General features: G+C 45.2%; 1 protein-coding gene across 5 annotated transcripts in view; it reads right to left on the bottom strand.

Annotated features, from left to right (window-relative positions):
* Positions 1-13,842, bottom strand: part of LOC135389179 (sodium channel protein para-like) — a 292,829-nt gene that overhangs the window by 141,360 nt on the left and 137,627 nt on the right. For 2 of the 5 annotated variants that reach the window (XM_064619246.1, XM_064619244.1), the window contains exons 11-15: positions 6,921-7,163; positions 4,951-5,328; positions 2,494-2,596; positions 2,375-2,440; positions 1,957-2,234 (exon numbers count right to left, since the gene is read on the bottom strand). In XM_064619246.1, coding sequence (XP_064475316.1) covers positions 1,957-2,234; positions 2,375-2,440; positions 2,494-2,596; positions 4,951-5,328; positions 6,921-7,163 — 1,068 coding nt within the window. Of the gene's footprint in view, positions 1-1,956; positions 2,235-2,374; positions 2,441-2,493; positions 2,597-4,950; positions 5,329-6,786; positions 6,817-6,920; positions 7,164-13,842 lie in introns of all 5 variants that reach the window. The other 3 variants (XM_064619242.1, XM_064619243.1, XM_064619245.1) reach the window with 3 other exon arrangements.

Below are 13,842 nucleotides of genomic sequence, written 5' to 3'. Positions count from 1 at the left end.
CTCGCGTGTTCCGTGGACTTTTGGCGCAAGCTGTACGGGATGTCGTGAACCTTTTGGAGGTGAGGCTGTAAGAGGCGGATGGACTCACCACTTCTTGGTTTATCAATCTGTCCGCTCCATAAATTCGGCAAAATTCCGAGCGATGCAGGGAGCTGGTTGCGGCAGTCGGGTGGAAAGGTATAGGCGTTTTTACCGTCTGGCGAACCGGTTACTGCATCATATTTTTTCGGTTCAGTTTCGGTTCGTTCAAGGGGAAAGAAAAAACGTTTACGGTTCGGTTCGGGTTCGGTGCGGCAAAAAAATAACGTTTTTTTGCGGTTTTCGTTTACAGTTCAGTTCCGGTTTCGACCCCTGAGTACGTGTGAGGCGCTGCGGGTGAATTTTATGTCGAGGAAGGTGACACTGCTCGTGGTGCTTCAAGTTGTCTTTGATGGCCTGTTTTCCTTTTCACTTTTGTAGGTTTAATGCGATAACATTATTGGACTACCCCCTCGGAAATTCTTGTGGTCTGCGCCGAAAACTTGTCAGCTACATGTAGTAGGACGTGACATGACATGTAGTAGGACGTGGTTTAGATCTACAGATGGCGGGTCGTTGGGACCCGGCATATAAACAAGCAGAAAGACAGATGACCGAGAGCGATATTATCTCGAAAACAAGAAGCGCTTATCGATAGAGGAGTTTGGTTTGGATTACTTTACCTTCTGCAGGGGAGGAGGTGAATCACTCATTACGCATGCTCGGTGCGGATTGTAGGTGTGGGCCGACGATTAATGGCGGACTCGGGTGGTCATTTCGTGGCAACACGGCAAAGCGCTCGGAAATTACTACGTCGGCGCCCACGCTGGATCACGTGACCGTTGCCACCCGAACATGAGTGCCAGGAAGCTGGCGGTTTTAGTTGCTTGGATCACGCTAGGGGCATCGCGTTCGTTCGTCTTTGGGTTCCGTCGTCTGCTAATTAACCCACGTAGACTTCGACGGGTGGACCAATCCGGGCCCTCCCCACCCTCGCGGTACGGATGTGACGACACGGGATATAGTTGAGCAATCCGCTGCTCGGTCGCTTCGAGGCCGGGCGGAAAAAGTGCTAGCTGGTACATTCTTGGCACTCGGAAACCGCCACGACAACACTCGAGACTGCTATGTTTTGACCAAACGAACGCAGTTGCTCGGCGTCGGGCAAAAAAAATCTGCCAGGAAATGATAACGCAAATCCGCCGTACGTGAATTATTTGTTTTCTCATGTCAAGTAAAGGTTGAAAGTGCGACGTGTCTCCGTTTTGTGTCCGTGTGCTTTGCAGTCGCCGTAGTTAGTTACGTACCAACCGGCCCCATTTAGTTCGTATCACTATGCTCGGTTTATTTCAACAGCAAATTTCTTGTTGGTTGTTGTTGCTCCCAAAAGCAATACTATGATGTCTGGATGATCCACGATGAGTGTACGAGATGGCGCGCCTTGATTACGTTGATGTCACTCCACTTATACGCAAACACGCTTGACTCGCACAGCGGAGCATGCAAAGCCAATGCAACCGACGTGAACAGCACGGAAAAGAGAAGGAATGTTACAAGAAGCTGGTTCTAAGGGTTTTTCCTTCTCGTCCGCTGATCCGAATAAAGCAGTCTATTGGCAAATTATCTGCTTTCAAACAGCACAAGTTATGTGATTCTTATCACAATTGAAAATTTAAGTAACCCAATTCCTTGTTGAACCAGGCATGATCCTTCAGATTTCATTAATCCGGTACACGAATCTCCAGTTAGAACAACGAGTTAACGAAATAATGACACAACGCTGCTACTAAAAACCAGCATATCAAAATTCAGTGATTAAATATATGCAAATACGAATTTAGCTATTACAAGGCACCAATTGAAGAGGAAATATTTCCAACACTACCACAAGGCCCAGAAGCCACGAATAAGGACGGAAAAATGTGTGTGCCTACTTACATAGTTGCCGGTTTTTAGCACGTTCTCAAAGTCCTTTTGCATGTCATGATGGTCCATAGCCATAAAAAGTGTATTGACCACGATGCATAGAGTGATGAATAACTCCATGAAAGGGTCAAACACAATGAGGCTGATGATTTCCTGCATTCGTATCCAGTACCAGCAGCAGTCCCAGACACAGAAGATGTCTATGCACTTCAAGCAATGCGCCATGCACTTCTCTTTGAACTTGGGCCTCTCCTGTTCCTCCCTCTCTGTGGGGAAATAGTAGATGGACACTGAATAATGTTTAAGTACGCCCGCTGCTGAGCCCGTCTCTCGATTGCCTACGGACAACATCGGCAGCTACAGACGGACAGACACAGACAGCTTTCATGCAACAGGACGTGCACTACCATCAAGAGGAATTGGTAGTTACCTCTCTCACTAGCTTTGCTCTGCCTGCCCGCGGCTTGTTCGATGATGTCGTTGAGCACCATCACATCTGAAACCCATTTTGCCCATGAGACTCATTCTGGTGGTCCAATGTCTGCTTACCTTTCATATCCACAAGACCTTGCCTCTGCGACGGTTCAATAAAAGGGTTGTCTGGCTGCTTTGTCTTCACAGCCAGGCATTCCTCTCCGTCGAAAGACATGTCCTGTGTTCAACGACAAAACAATCTGTTCACGAAAGAGTATGCTACTTCATACAAAACAAGGATCTTACAATATGGATCTTATATCTTACTATAAACGATATATGAGTATAATTTGGCATGTATTTTGTACAGTACGGCGGGTAGCATCTCGAAATAAATAAATTACTGCAGTTTACCGAAAATAATGGTGATCTCTATTGGCTCCGCCATTAACTGAAGTGTCAAGAGTGACAACATGCACTGTGTGTTGGCTACGAGTCTACAGCACAAAGTCGGCGCCTGTAGCTAAAAAAAAAGACGCGGTAAATACAGCATTTGCTACAGTGCGCATTTACGCGTGTACAGAGGTTCTGTAGTTCGTAGTCGTTCTGCAACGTAGTTCTTACAATGATCCTGAACTTATGGAGAATAATCTTTAGCGTCAAGTTAGTTCAAACACGCGCCGATAGAGCCGCAAGTATATTTTTACGGGGTTAACGTCGAAACAAAATAAAGGACGCATTAAGACTGTGTGCCGTTTCTTCTCAGTATTTATAATATCGTAGTTTATGTACTTTGTACCGATTCCCCAACGTATTTGGACGATGAACCTCCCATTTCACTAGCTGGCATAAGCTTCACAGTGAGGCTCCAGCACCGCAACAGAACACATACAACGCATCCCGACTCAAAACCAGTAAAACTGCTTAATGACACGCCACAGACAATAGTAGCAGTCCAAAGAAAGGAGGCTACAATTTTATGGAAACGAGATTACACGGTGAAAGATGAACGATAACAGGTAGATTGCTGACAAACTTTAGCACGACGTATATCACTGCAGCTTCTAGAGTCATGCGTGTGAATGATTCAGATATTTGATAAATGCGTCTGGTTGGTTCAAAAACTGTGTTGCAGCCCCGAACGCGGGGTACGTGCTTTGTTACATTTTAGCTGGTTTTAAGTCAGTGTGTGTTCTATTGTGGTGCTTCAGTCTCGAAGTTATGACGCCTAAAAGAAGTCTGCACTAGTTGCATCCTTTTGCCGTTAAGCCTCCCATTCCAATCTGCGTCATATCATTATATTGCACCATTCAAGAAAAAATGGAGGTAAAAAAAATATCATCATAAAAGATGGCGAAACTCACAACATTTAATTAGGCCCATCAGCATTTCACCAGGTACAACACTTGTGAAATGTGGCAGTCGTTCAAAAAGCAGGACGGTCAAACCACGCACCTCTGGATTGCCGGTCGAGTGCGCTAACCTTTCAGTTCAGCGAACCGACCAAAAAGTTATCTTAAAGAAATTGGGGTTCCTGGAATATGGGGGTCTTATATTTCTATTCATATTCACTGGGATTCCTATTGCAATGAGTTTTACCTATGACGGATCGCAAACTATCCCAGAGTACCACGGTGCTGATTTTTGTCACCTGGTCTACATTGTTCGTCCCTCCAATTCTGACATGGAGCCTATTATTAAAGGTACCATAAAGCAGTAGATGTGCAATCTCGGAAAATTTATCTATTCGAAAGCCTTTAGCTTTTTAGAAAAGTAAAATGTAAACTTACGGCCAACACAGTGTGCAAGTGGTCACGAACTGCGCATCGCTCGTCAAGTGTGGCGGCAAAGCTACATTGCATGCGGACAACACCTGGTCTAAAACTAAATAAGTTGGCTGCGTGTCGGCTGCGTTTCCATCAAAAGGCGCGTTAAGTGGCTGCTCCGGAGCGCGAGTGTTTGGCACTCCTACCGCTAAGTGGTTACGCTCGTACTCCGAGTTTCGTACGCGAGCGCGCTCTTCATGCACCTGCTTTTGGAGGGTGCACGAAAAGGGTGTATCATGCTCCGTCACGTGACCTCTTCCCTCCTCTCCACGAAAGCGAAGAAAGAGAACGCAGGACAGGCAGGCGGCAGCAGAGAAGAGAGAGTGGAAAAAAGAGAAAGGGAGACACGGCAGCACAGCGAGCGTGTTCAAGCGTCCAAGTGCCGTTTAATAGCTGCTCCAGGAGCACGAAACTCGGAGCGGCCGAGGAGGAGTAAGAGAATATCTACTTAAAGCGCCCAAAGCAGCAAGTCATTCGGGAATACAGATCACTGTTGCTCGACGAATTGGAACTTATTTCCTACAAGACGTTTACCTGGCTCTCATCGCGTGCATCTTTCCAATAGGCCTCTCGGAATAAATCACTCGTTGCGCTAATCTCTTCCTAACAATATTGAGGTCACACGTTGTGCTGGGTCTACAACCAACGAGCTGTTGATCTAAGCTGCCTGTCCGCTGCTTTATAGTACCTTAAGATATGGAGCAAATGCTGTGTTTCTCAACGTCTGTCTATCTACTTCATGCAGAGAGGCCTAAAAAGTGGTGACCTCGTAACAGTAGCAGCCCTGGAGGTTCCGCGAGCGAGAGCGAAGCTGACTCTCTTTGGTGAGGCCCCCTCCCTTGCAGCAGATATCCCCATGGGAGGTATACGACAGCCTGGACGAGTGCGACGTATAGCTCGAATGGCGCGACGCCAAACTCGTGTACATGGGCACGAGCACGGCGCCGTTGTCTTCCGACATGGGCGTCACGGCGTTGCTGTCGTCCGCGTACGGCAGGTGTTCTTGAGCGTCCATGTAAGTCTGCAGGACCAGTGGTTTGCGGTCGCCCAGCCGCCGCCCGTTGCTGCGCCAGTTGACGCTTAACTGGCTACCGCGGCTACCCCTACGCAGGTTAAAGGGCGAGCCGGGTAGGCTTAGACTGGCCTATAAAGAGGGCCGTGGAAAAAGGCAGTCAGGTGACGTGTCACATCAATAGGGGTCCCGCGTTCCAACACCTACAAATTAACGCATGTTGTTTTGTTTTATAGTTGCTCAAAAAGTGCTATATAGTAACCGAGCAAGTCAGTGAAAAACATCCTGTAATCAAAAGAGTTTATTACGCGGTGGAAATGTGCGGACGCAGTCAATGAACTTACAGCGGCTCCGGACAGTGGACGGCTTCTGCCCTGGCTGGACGTCATCGACCAAAATGGCCGCACATTGTTTCCCATTTAGTGACGCTTTCTGCAAAACTTCTTGGCGCATGCAGGCAGCTGCAGTGTTTGTGCCACGCACAACAAAAATTGCAAAGTGAAAACACAACCGTGGGAAAATGTGCAACATCATGCTATGGTCCCTTGAACATGTATTCTGGTTTTGAAACCCGACACCCACCTACCTTGCGTTGACAAACATTTTCCCTCCCTCGAAAATAGTTCTCTTTCTGTGTCAGTCGCGCTACCCTGTATATAATAACTTACCGACCAATCTTCCACCCTTTCCAGGTATTTTTGTCTCTCTATCGTAGGGGGAGGGGGGGTCTCATAACCAGGATGGTCAAAAGATCACACAGTTGTTCGGGATGCAGTTTATACAATGTCACCAAAATGTCACCAAAATGGAACATAAAACACTTGGATGCACACTCGTGCAAAGTCCATGCGCCTTTACATTTAATGCACAACAATATAAAAGTAATTACATGCACTTGTTTCATGTTTGCCACAGATTGACACTTTACGACGGGTAAACAACTAATGACATAGTGGTGAAGTGGCAGATGAAGTCGCTTCATACATCCAGAAATGGACAACTTAAATGAAATCCAGTTTATGTTAGTTCCTCTAACTCAACCCCAAATGTTTATTTCAGAAAAAGCACGAATTTCACTAACAGCCAAAATCTTGTTTTTAAAAAGGTTATTTTAGCCGCTATTTAGGTTATCCTATTATGGCACACATTTGAGAATATTTTTTAGAACGACAACAATAAGCTTCTTTGGTAGGCAAGCAGCATTCCAAGCGGGCAAAGCAACATAAAGCGCATGCACTAAATGGGAAAACTGTTCTTGGGCTATGCTACAGTCCCCTATCTATCTAGAGGGCTCGACACAGTGCGTTAATGGGTGTTCTACGTGGCCCTACAGACGGAACCCTGGGTAGCGCTGAAGAAACTGAGGAAGGCATTGAAAAATGGCCCTTCAAAGGTCGCTTTTTGAAGCCTTCCTGAGCAGTGTTCCAGTGCTACTGTCGCTAAGAAGATGCAGGCGATCACCGTAACACTAGCTAGGTCTAACCAGACGAGACATCTAACTATTCTATTTTGTGGACGCTGCTAAGAAAGAAAATAGCCACGAAGAGAAGGCACAACTGAGACACTGCAGAAATGGGGCTTAATACTCACACGGGACCCGCTAAATCGGCGCGCTAATATCTGCAAACAGAAAGACACTTTGTACTCTTCAGTGACTGACCGTCTGCCTCTGGGGAAGCTACCGTCAGAAGGGGTAAGACACACAACAGTGTTTCTTTCCTTACCTTGCGCACCTTTCCATTGGGCGGCCGAGAGCGGGCATCTTGAGGGCAGCAGAAGTCGAGGTCATCGGCGTCTGCGCTCTTGATGCTGGAACGTTCCCTGAGGTCTTTGTTGTCTTCACCACGCTCCTGCCCCACAAACAGTTCGTATGACCGGCACGAATACTCCGAAGGACTCTTGAGCATTTCAACCGCTGCGCTGGGTTTTCGATGCCCTGCAGCGGCTTCGGCACGGGCTTCTTCTTCCTGCGTCCAATAACACGGTTGGCGCAAACAACAATAGGACGTTGTTTTGATCGACAAGCTTTGCCAAGTGTTACATCCGTCATGAAAATCACTTTGTTCCAGACCACAGTAATATTGTAAGACAATAACTGAAGCAGTTTCAGAATACGGTAAATGGTTTTTCACAAACTACTTTAATTTTCGTGGGTACCAAGAGATATCGTCCTCATAGACTGTTGTCAGCTCTGTGTTTCTAATGTAAAATATATTTTGAAGGATGTTCTGGATATAACATCGGCTGACGCACTGGTGCAATATGATCCTGATAAGCCAATTTATCTCATATCCGACGCTTCTTCAGTGGGTTTGAGAGCTGTGATTTTGTTTTATTTTTATTTACAACATACTATCAGCCCCAAGGCTACAATAGGAGTGTGGTGCAACAGGCAGGGAATAAAGATATTGACATCGATGAAAAATGTCTTCCTAAAGGAATCATGAAAGAATCGACACATTTGCAGCTTAACACATCATGCGGTAGCTGGTTCCATCAGACCACTGTCCGGGAAAAAATGAGAAACGAAAACAATCTGTGCGAAACTTATATTCTTCAAGTTGTTTATCGTGAGTACCCCGTAGCTGCCTACGAACAAAAGGTATTAAGTATATAGCGGGATTTGTCGATACGCAATACATCTTTGTCAATACAGTACAGAAGCTTTAACCTACTGATGTCAAATCTTTTGGCCATCGTCGGAAGACCCCCCGTAGTGCGTAAAGACTATACAGACAGCGTTGGACTATGTATACAGATTACAAACAAAACGCTAACCCTTATAAACGCGTAACCTTTCTAGTTTCGATATAACATTTTTAGTGTATGGGTGCCACACAGGGCACGCATATTCTATAATGGGTAATATTAATGTTTTGTACGCAAAGATCTTAGTTTCGGGTGCACCGAACTTTAAGGTTCGTTTCAGAAACCACAGTTTTTTAAGTGCCTTTTCAAGAACCCTTTCTAGGTGCAAGTTATAGGAGATATTTGATTGAAGGAGGACATCGGAGGTGTTTTAACTTTCAACCGCATTAAGCATTCTATAATTAATGAAATAATTAAACACTTTTTTTTTTCTACAGGTAACACTCATGATAACACTTTTCACAACATTGAAGGACACTTGCCATTGCTCACAGAAGCCTGCTATATTTGCTACACAACTGTTGAAGTTAATTTGATCTTCTGTGGAATTAATCACACTTATGGTGTATATCACAGTGCCGTCAGTATAGTTTGATAGAAATACCGCTGCTACATATACCACTCAAGTGGTTTACATATAGCAGAAACAACAGGGCGCCATGGACGGAGCCCTGAGGAACTTCTGAAGAAACCGGTAACGTCTGGGAATAGTGCTTGACAAAAGTTTGCGGAACACGCTCCGGCGCAGTCCTTCGTTAGAGTGACGCGCTAGCAGCGAATGGTACCGTACGGATCATTCGCTGCTAGCGTGTCACTCTGAGGAAGGAATGCGCCGGAGCGTGTTCCGTAAACTTTTGTCCAGCACTGTATGAAGCAACTAAACGGCGCCCCAGCATACAGCAGAGGCCAGGATCTGTATCAAGCTGTTTGCTACAAGTGCAAGAATATGGCAGTCTCGTGGCAGTCGCTCTTCACAGCCTCCATCAGTGGCGAACACAAGTCCGTCGGCAACATTGCAGCCTTTGTTGCACAGCACCCCAGCGAATTTGGAAGGATCTCAGCTACAGTGTGCTTTCTTTAGGCCGCAGTTAGTGGAATAGGTAAATGTGAAAATTTCCCAGTCTCCGGCTCAAAGGTCACTCTGATCTCCAAGTCTATAGTTCCCGCTCACATGGTAGACCATTGGACAATGCCCCCTCTGGCAGTTGTTGGAGGCACCACTGTATTCCCGGCAGGTAGTGCCATCATAAAGATAGCCATCGGCTCAATCACGAGGACTGTTGAAGCCGCCGTCTTGGAAAACAATATTCTTCTCTTTATTCTTGGCGAAGATTGGTTTAAGGCACATGCTCGGGCCTCATTTTCGAGCCGCAAAAACCCGTTCAGCTCCAGCATGCCGTTACGGGAGTGACCATCACTGCAATTCGGATGCTTGCGCCCCAGATGGCCAACTCCGTTATATTGGCCCAATCTGGCTTCGCAAAACAAGCTCACATTGCATCACAAGACTGTCTACATAAGGGGCTCTTGCCGTCTCCAAACCAGCCTCTTTGGCACGCTCTGCATCAGGAAGCTCCACACTGGTCCTGACATGTTGACAGTGTCCAGCCTTCCGCCGGTACTCAGCTTTTCCAGATCTCAGTTCATCCAGATTTTCCACCATCCTACCTATCGGATCAGTTGTTACACAGCCATCAGTCAGTCATCACAGATATTTTGATTCAATATGTCCACGTATTCGCACGTCACGAAGGTGACCTTGGTCAATCAACAGGTACACAGCATTGCATCGACCTCCTACCTAATGCCTTCCCGTACAGCCACAGCCCTTACAGATACACGTCAGAAGACAGAAAATTCTTAGAAACACAGATAAAGAAGCTTACTTTTGGCCCAGGGCATTATACACCAACATCAGGACCATGGGCATTCCTCGCTGTTGTGGTATCCCGTGGCGACAAGAAATGGCTGTGTGTAAATTATGCACTACTCAATGAACGGATCGTGCACCCACTTTTCGTCACAGGAGACATTATTCAAGACGTTACACGCTGTGCATACTTCGCAGCTGTGGCCCTCAAATGTGCGTATTGGCAGGCCATCCTTCGCCCTCAAGACTATGAAAAGACAGCCTTTGTTACCCACCATGGAACCTATATGTGGACACGCATGCCATTTGGTCTGAAGAACGCCCGTCTACCTTCCAACGCACAATGCCGACAGTATTCCAAGATCTGCAGCCTCGTTCTGACAAGTGTGGTATCCGTGTGTACCTTGATGACGTTCTGATATATGCCAAGTCGTTTGCCACGTTTGCAAGTCTGCGAGAATCCAAGAGGTCCTCCAGCTGCTGCAAAGCTGTCGCCTGAAAGTGTCTCTGGACACCTGTCGGTTTGGTCTCCAATCCATCAAGTTTCTTGGCTTCATTATAATAATAATAATAATAATAATTTATTTCCACATTCTTGTGGTGGAGCCAGAGGCAAAAAGCTCCACAAGAGCTTGACAAAGGCCTCTGACACCTACAGCCTGGCAACAATTTCATTACACTTTTTACACTTATTACACATTTACAAATTTTCATCAAAGAATATTCGACACTTATCAATATGACATACATCATGCATTATCGTTGTATTTCGTGAACGCCTACCAAACAACAATTCTTTGAGATACCGATTTGTTGGCACGCGCTCATTCCCAAAGAAGTCAAACTCATTTAACAAACGAGGCAAGATATAGAAACACTTTGTGCACCATAAGATGTCCGTATTTTCTGGTACGACCACATGGCGTTTTGCCTGGTACAATACGTTTTCGTCTGAATAGTGGGATTTACCAGCGACAAGAATAAAGAGTTGTTATTTCTTAGCGAGTTTCTGTACATACATAAACATTTATGGTGAAGAAAATCGGTGACCTGTATTATTCCATATTTTTGGAATGTCGCTTTGGTGGATTGGCGACTGTTTAAATCCCCAATAGCGCGCACAAATCTTTTTTGAACAGATAATAAGCAATCTAGATTGGAGGTAGTTGTAGTACCCCAAATAACAAAACAGTAGTGTAGAAATGACAAGAATAAGGTGTTATACAGCAGGACCCTGACACGAACGGCTAACACCTGTCTGAATCTTGATATTATCCCTGTGATGCTTGCAAGTTTGGCACGAACATAGTGAATATGCGTGTCCCAGGATAACGACTCATGAAAATACACACCTAAGAACTTTACCGTATGACAAATCTCAACATTTAATCATCCCAAGTTTAGGGCGGAAACAATATCAATTGGCTTATTTTGAGCCCTGAAAATGACAGCTTTCGTTTTCACAGGATGGAGGCACAGAGCATTTTTTCTGGCCCAGCGATTCACGTCATGAAGAATATCGTTTCCCTTATCTATTATTTCTCCTATGTCTGGTCCTGTGATTAACAGCGTTGCATCATCTGCATAAAGAATAAACTCTGCAGTATTAGATATTTTGACTATGTCGTTTATTTATATGTTAAACAATAGTGGCCCCGGAATACTTCCCTGGGGAACCCCGCGAGAAATGCGCAATGATTCTGATATACTAGATCCAAGAGTGACCACTTGGCTCCTGTTTTTGAGGTATGAGGAAAGCAACTGATGTGGTAGTCCACGAACACCATACCCTTGCAATTCAACAAAAGAATAGCATGACTTATTAAGTCAAACGCCTTGGAATGGTCCAGAAATAATGCCAAAGTGAACATTTTGTTTTCAATATTACTTATAAGTTTCTCCTTCGCATGTAATAGTGCAAGTTCAGTTGAACGTCCCGTTCTGAATCCAAACTATTCTTTCATAATTATGTTATGCTTATCGAGGAACGACAACAATCTTTTATGTATTATTTTCTCAACGGCTTTCGAAATGACAGGCAGGATGGAGATAGGTCTATAGTTTGAGAGTACATTCTTATCATTCCCTTTGTGCAACATCGATACCCTCGCCATTTTCATTCGGCTGGGAAAGACCCCACTGCTAAGCGACATGTTAGAAATATGTGTCAAGTATGGTGACAGTATATCTATAGTGCATTTGACAGGACTAATCTGAATCCCATCGATATCAACGCTTTTACTGTTTTTTATCCCACGGATCACGCCGACAACCTCTCGCTCATCGGTAGGAGGAAAAAACGCAGACACCGTGTTTGCAATAGTTGAAACTTCTACATCTTCCTGAAACTGACCTGTGGTAAACGAAGTCAGATATGTATTAAATGAGTCCACTAAATCTTTACCCTCAGTGGTTTTACCATTTAGAGTTATAGCTTCTGGCACATTACTTTCACTCTTACGACGATAACGCAGCAGTCCATTTAACCTTTGCCACGTTACGCGCGGGTTATCAGTGTTGGAGAATAATTGGTCGTAATATTCTGCTTTAGCACGGCGCAGTTTATTATTGATTGTGTTGCGAAGTTGTTTAAATTGAACCAGATGCTCCTGGAATCTTATCTGTAAAAATTGTTTGTATTTCCTGTTACGTTTACGCATGATTTTCAGTATTTCTCTAGTCACCCATGGCTTCCTGATTTTGTTATTTGGTACATGTTTTTGCAACGGGAATACAACATTGTAACAATCCAAAAAATTTGAAATAAACAGGTTATACCCTTCTTCAAAGTCACTGATATTGAAAATTGGATTCCAGTCTACTGAAGTCAGCGCATCTCTAAACATTATGAGCCGTGCTTCTGTTATGGTTCTCCTCGAAACTGCTTCACGTTCCCCAGTTACATGCGCCGTTTTTAAGAATACAAATGTAGACATATGATCACTAATGGCGGTGCTGATAACACCACGGGCGGCAATTAATTCGTGAGGAGTCACGAACAAGTCCAAGAGTGTTCAGGTTGTCAGCGTGACCCTGGTGGGGGCATCGATAACATTGTACATATCGTGTACCTGCATGGTGTGAGTGAACTCCCTCTGAACAGCTGATGAGCTTAGTATGTCAATATTGAAGTCACCGCCTTGTACAAGAGTCAATTTGTGGTCGTTCACAAAGGTACACACTTTTTCTAAGATTGCTAGGAGAGGCACTATATACTCTTGGGATGGGCGGTATACAACGCTAATAACATACTTGCAATATTTCAGTAGCATTTCATAATTAGAATTTGTAATGCAAAATTATTCTAACAGATTACACTTTTTGTGCTGTTCTAGCAATATTCCTACACCACCCCCTCTTTTACCATGGCGGTTTAGGTAAAAATGGTCGTAACCTATATCAAGTGAACGCCATCGTCCAGACCCCGATAAGCTTCAGCCATGAGTTTTATCCTTCTTCCTCGCAGAAACAAGTTGTCCCTTCGGTTCACACGGGCAGCTTTTACCGTCGCTTTATTAAAGATTTTGCTAGGATTGTGGCACCACTTCAGGCCCTCATCGAGTCCAAGACACTTCAATGGATTCCAAAATGTGACCAGACTTTCCAGACCATACCCAGAGCCCTCACTGAGCCTCATCCCCTCGCCCATTTTGACTCTAATGCTCCTACAACCATCACTACAGACGCATCAGGCTCAGCGATAGGCGCAGTGCTTTTACGAGTACACAACAACAAAGAAGTCGTCATCAGCTACGCTAGTCACGCCCTCACGGCACACGAGAGCAAATTGCGCCGTCACGTCTGGGAATGTATCGCCGTATATACGTTGGGTGACTACTATCAAGTTTCAACATTATCTCCTTTGGAGGAAGTTCACCTCATCACAGACAACTGGACTGTTGCGTGCATAAGTAAAAGCTTGAAACCGTCTCGTAGCTTCACTTTCATGATCCTTGGTGGAATTCGACTTTTCAACATCGCCCTAGTCGCCAAAACGTAGAGGCTGACCACCTCTCACCTTTATCACTTCTTGCGGCCCCTGAAGCTCGCTCTCTGGCAGAATTGCAACAAGAGGATCCCAAGTGCGCAGAGTTGCGCGAACGCATGACCAAGGACCGCTTTTCCAC

The sequence above is a fragment of the Ornithodoros turicata genome, chromosome 3, assembly GCF_037126465.1.
Source record: "Ornithodoros turicata isolate Travis chromosome 3, ASM3712646v1, whole genome shotgun sequence".
In the NCBI taxonomy this organism is placed as follows: domain Eukaryota; kingdom Metazoa; phylum Arthropoda; class Arachnida; order Ixodida; family Argasidae; genus Ornithodoros; species Ornithodoros turicata.
The sequence above is the reverse complement of the archived record's forward strand: the minus strand, read 5'-3'. Positions and strand labels throughout refer to the sequence as shown.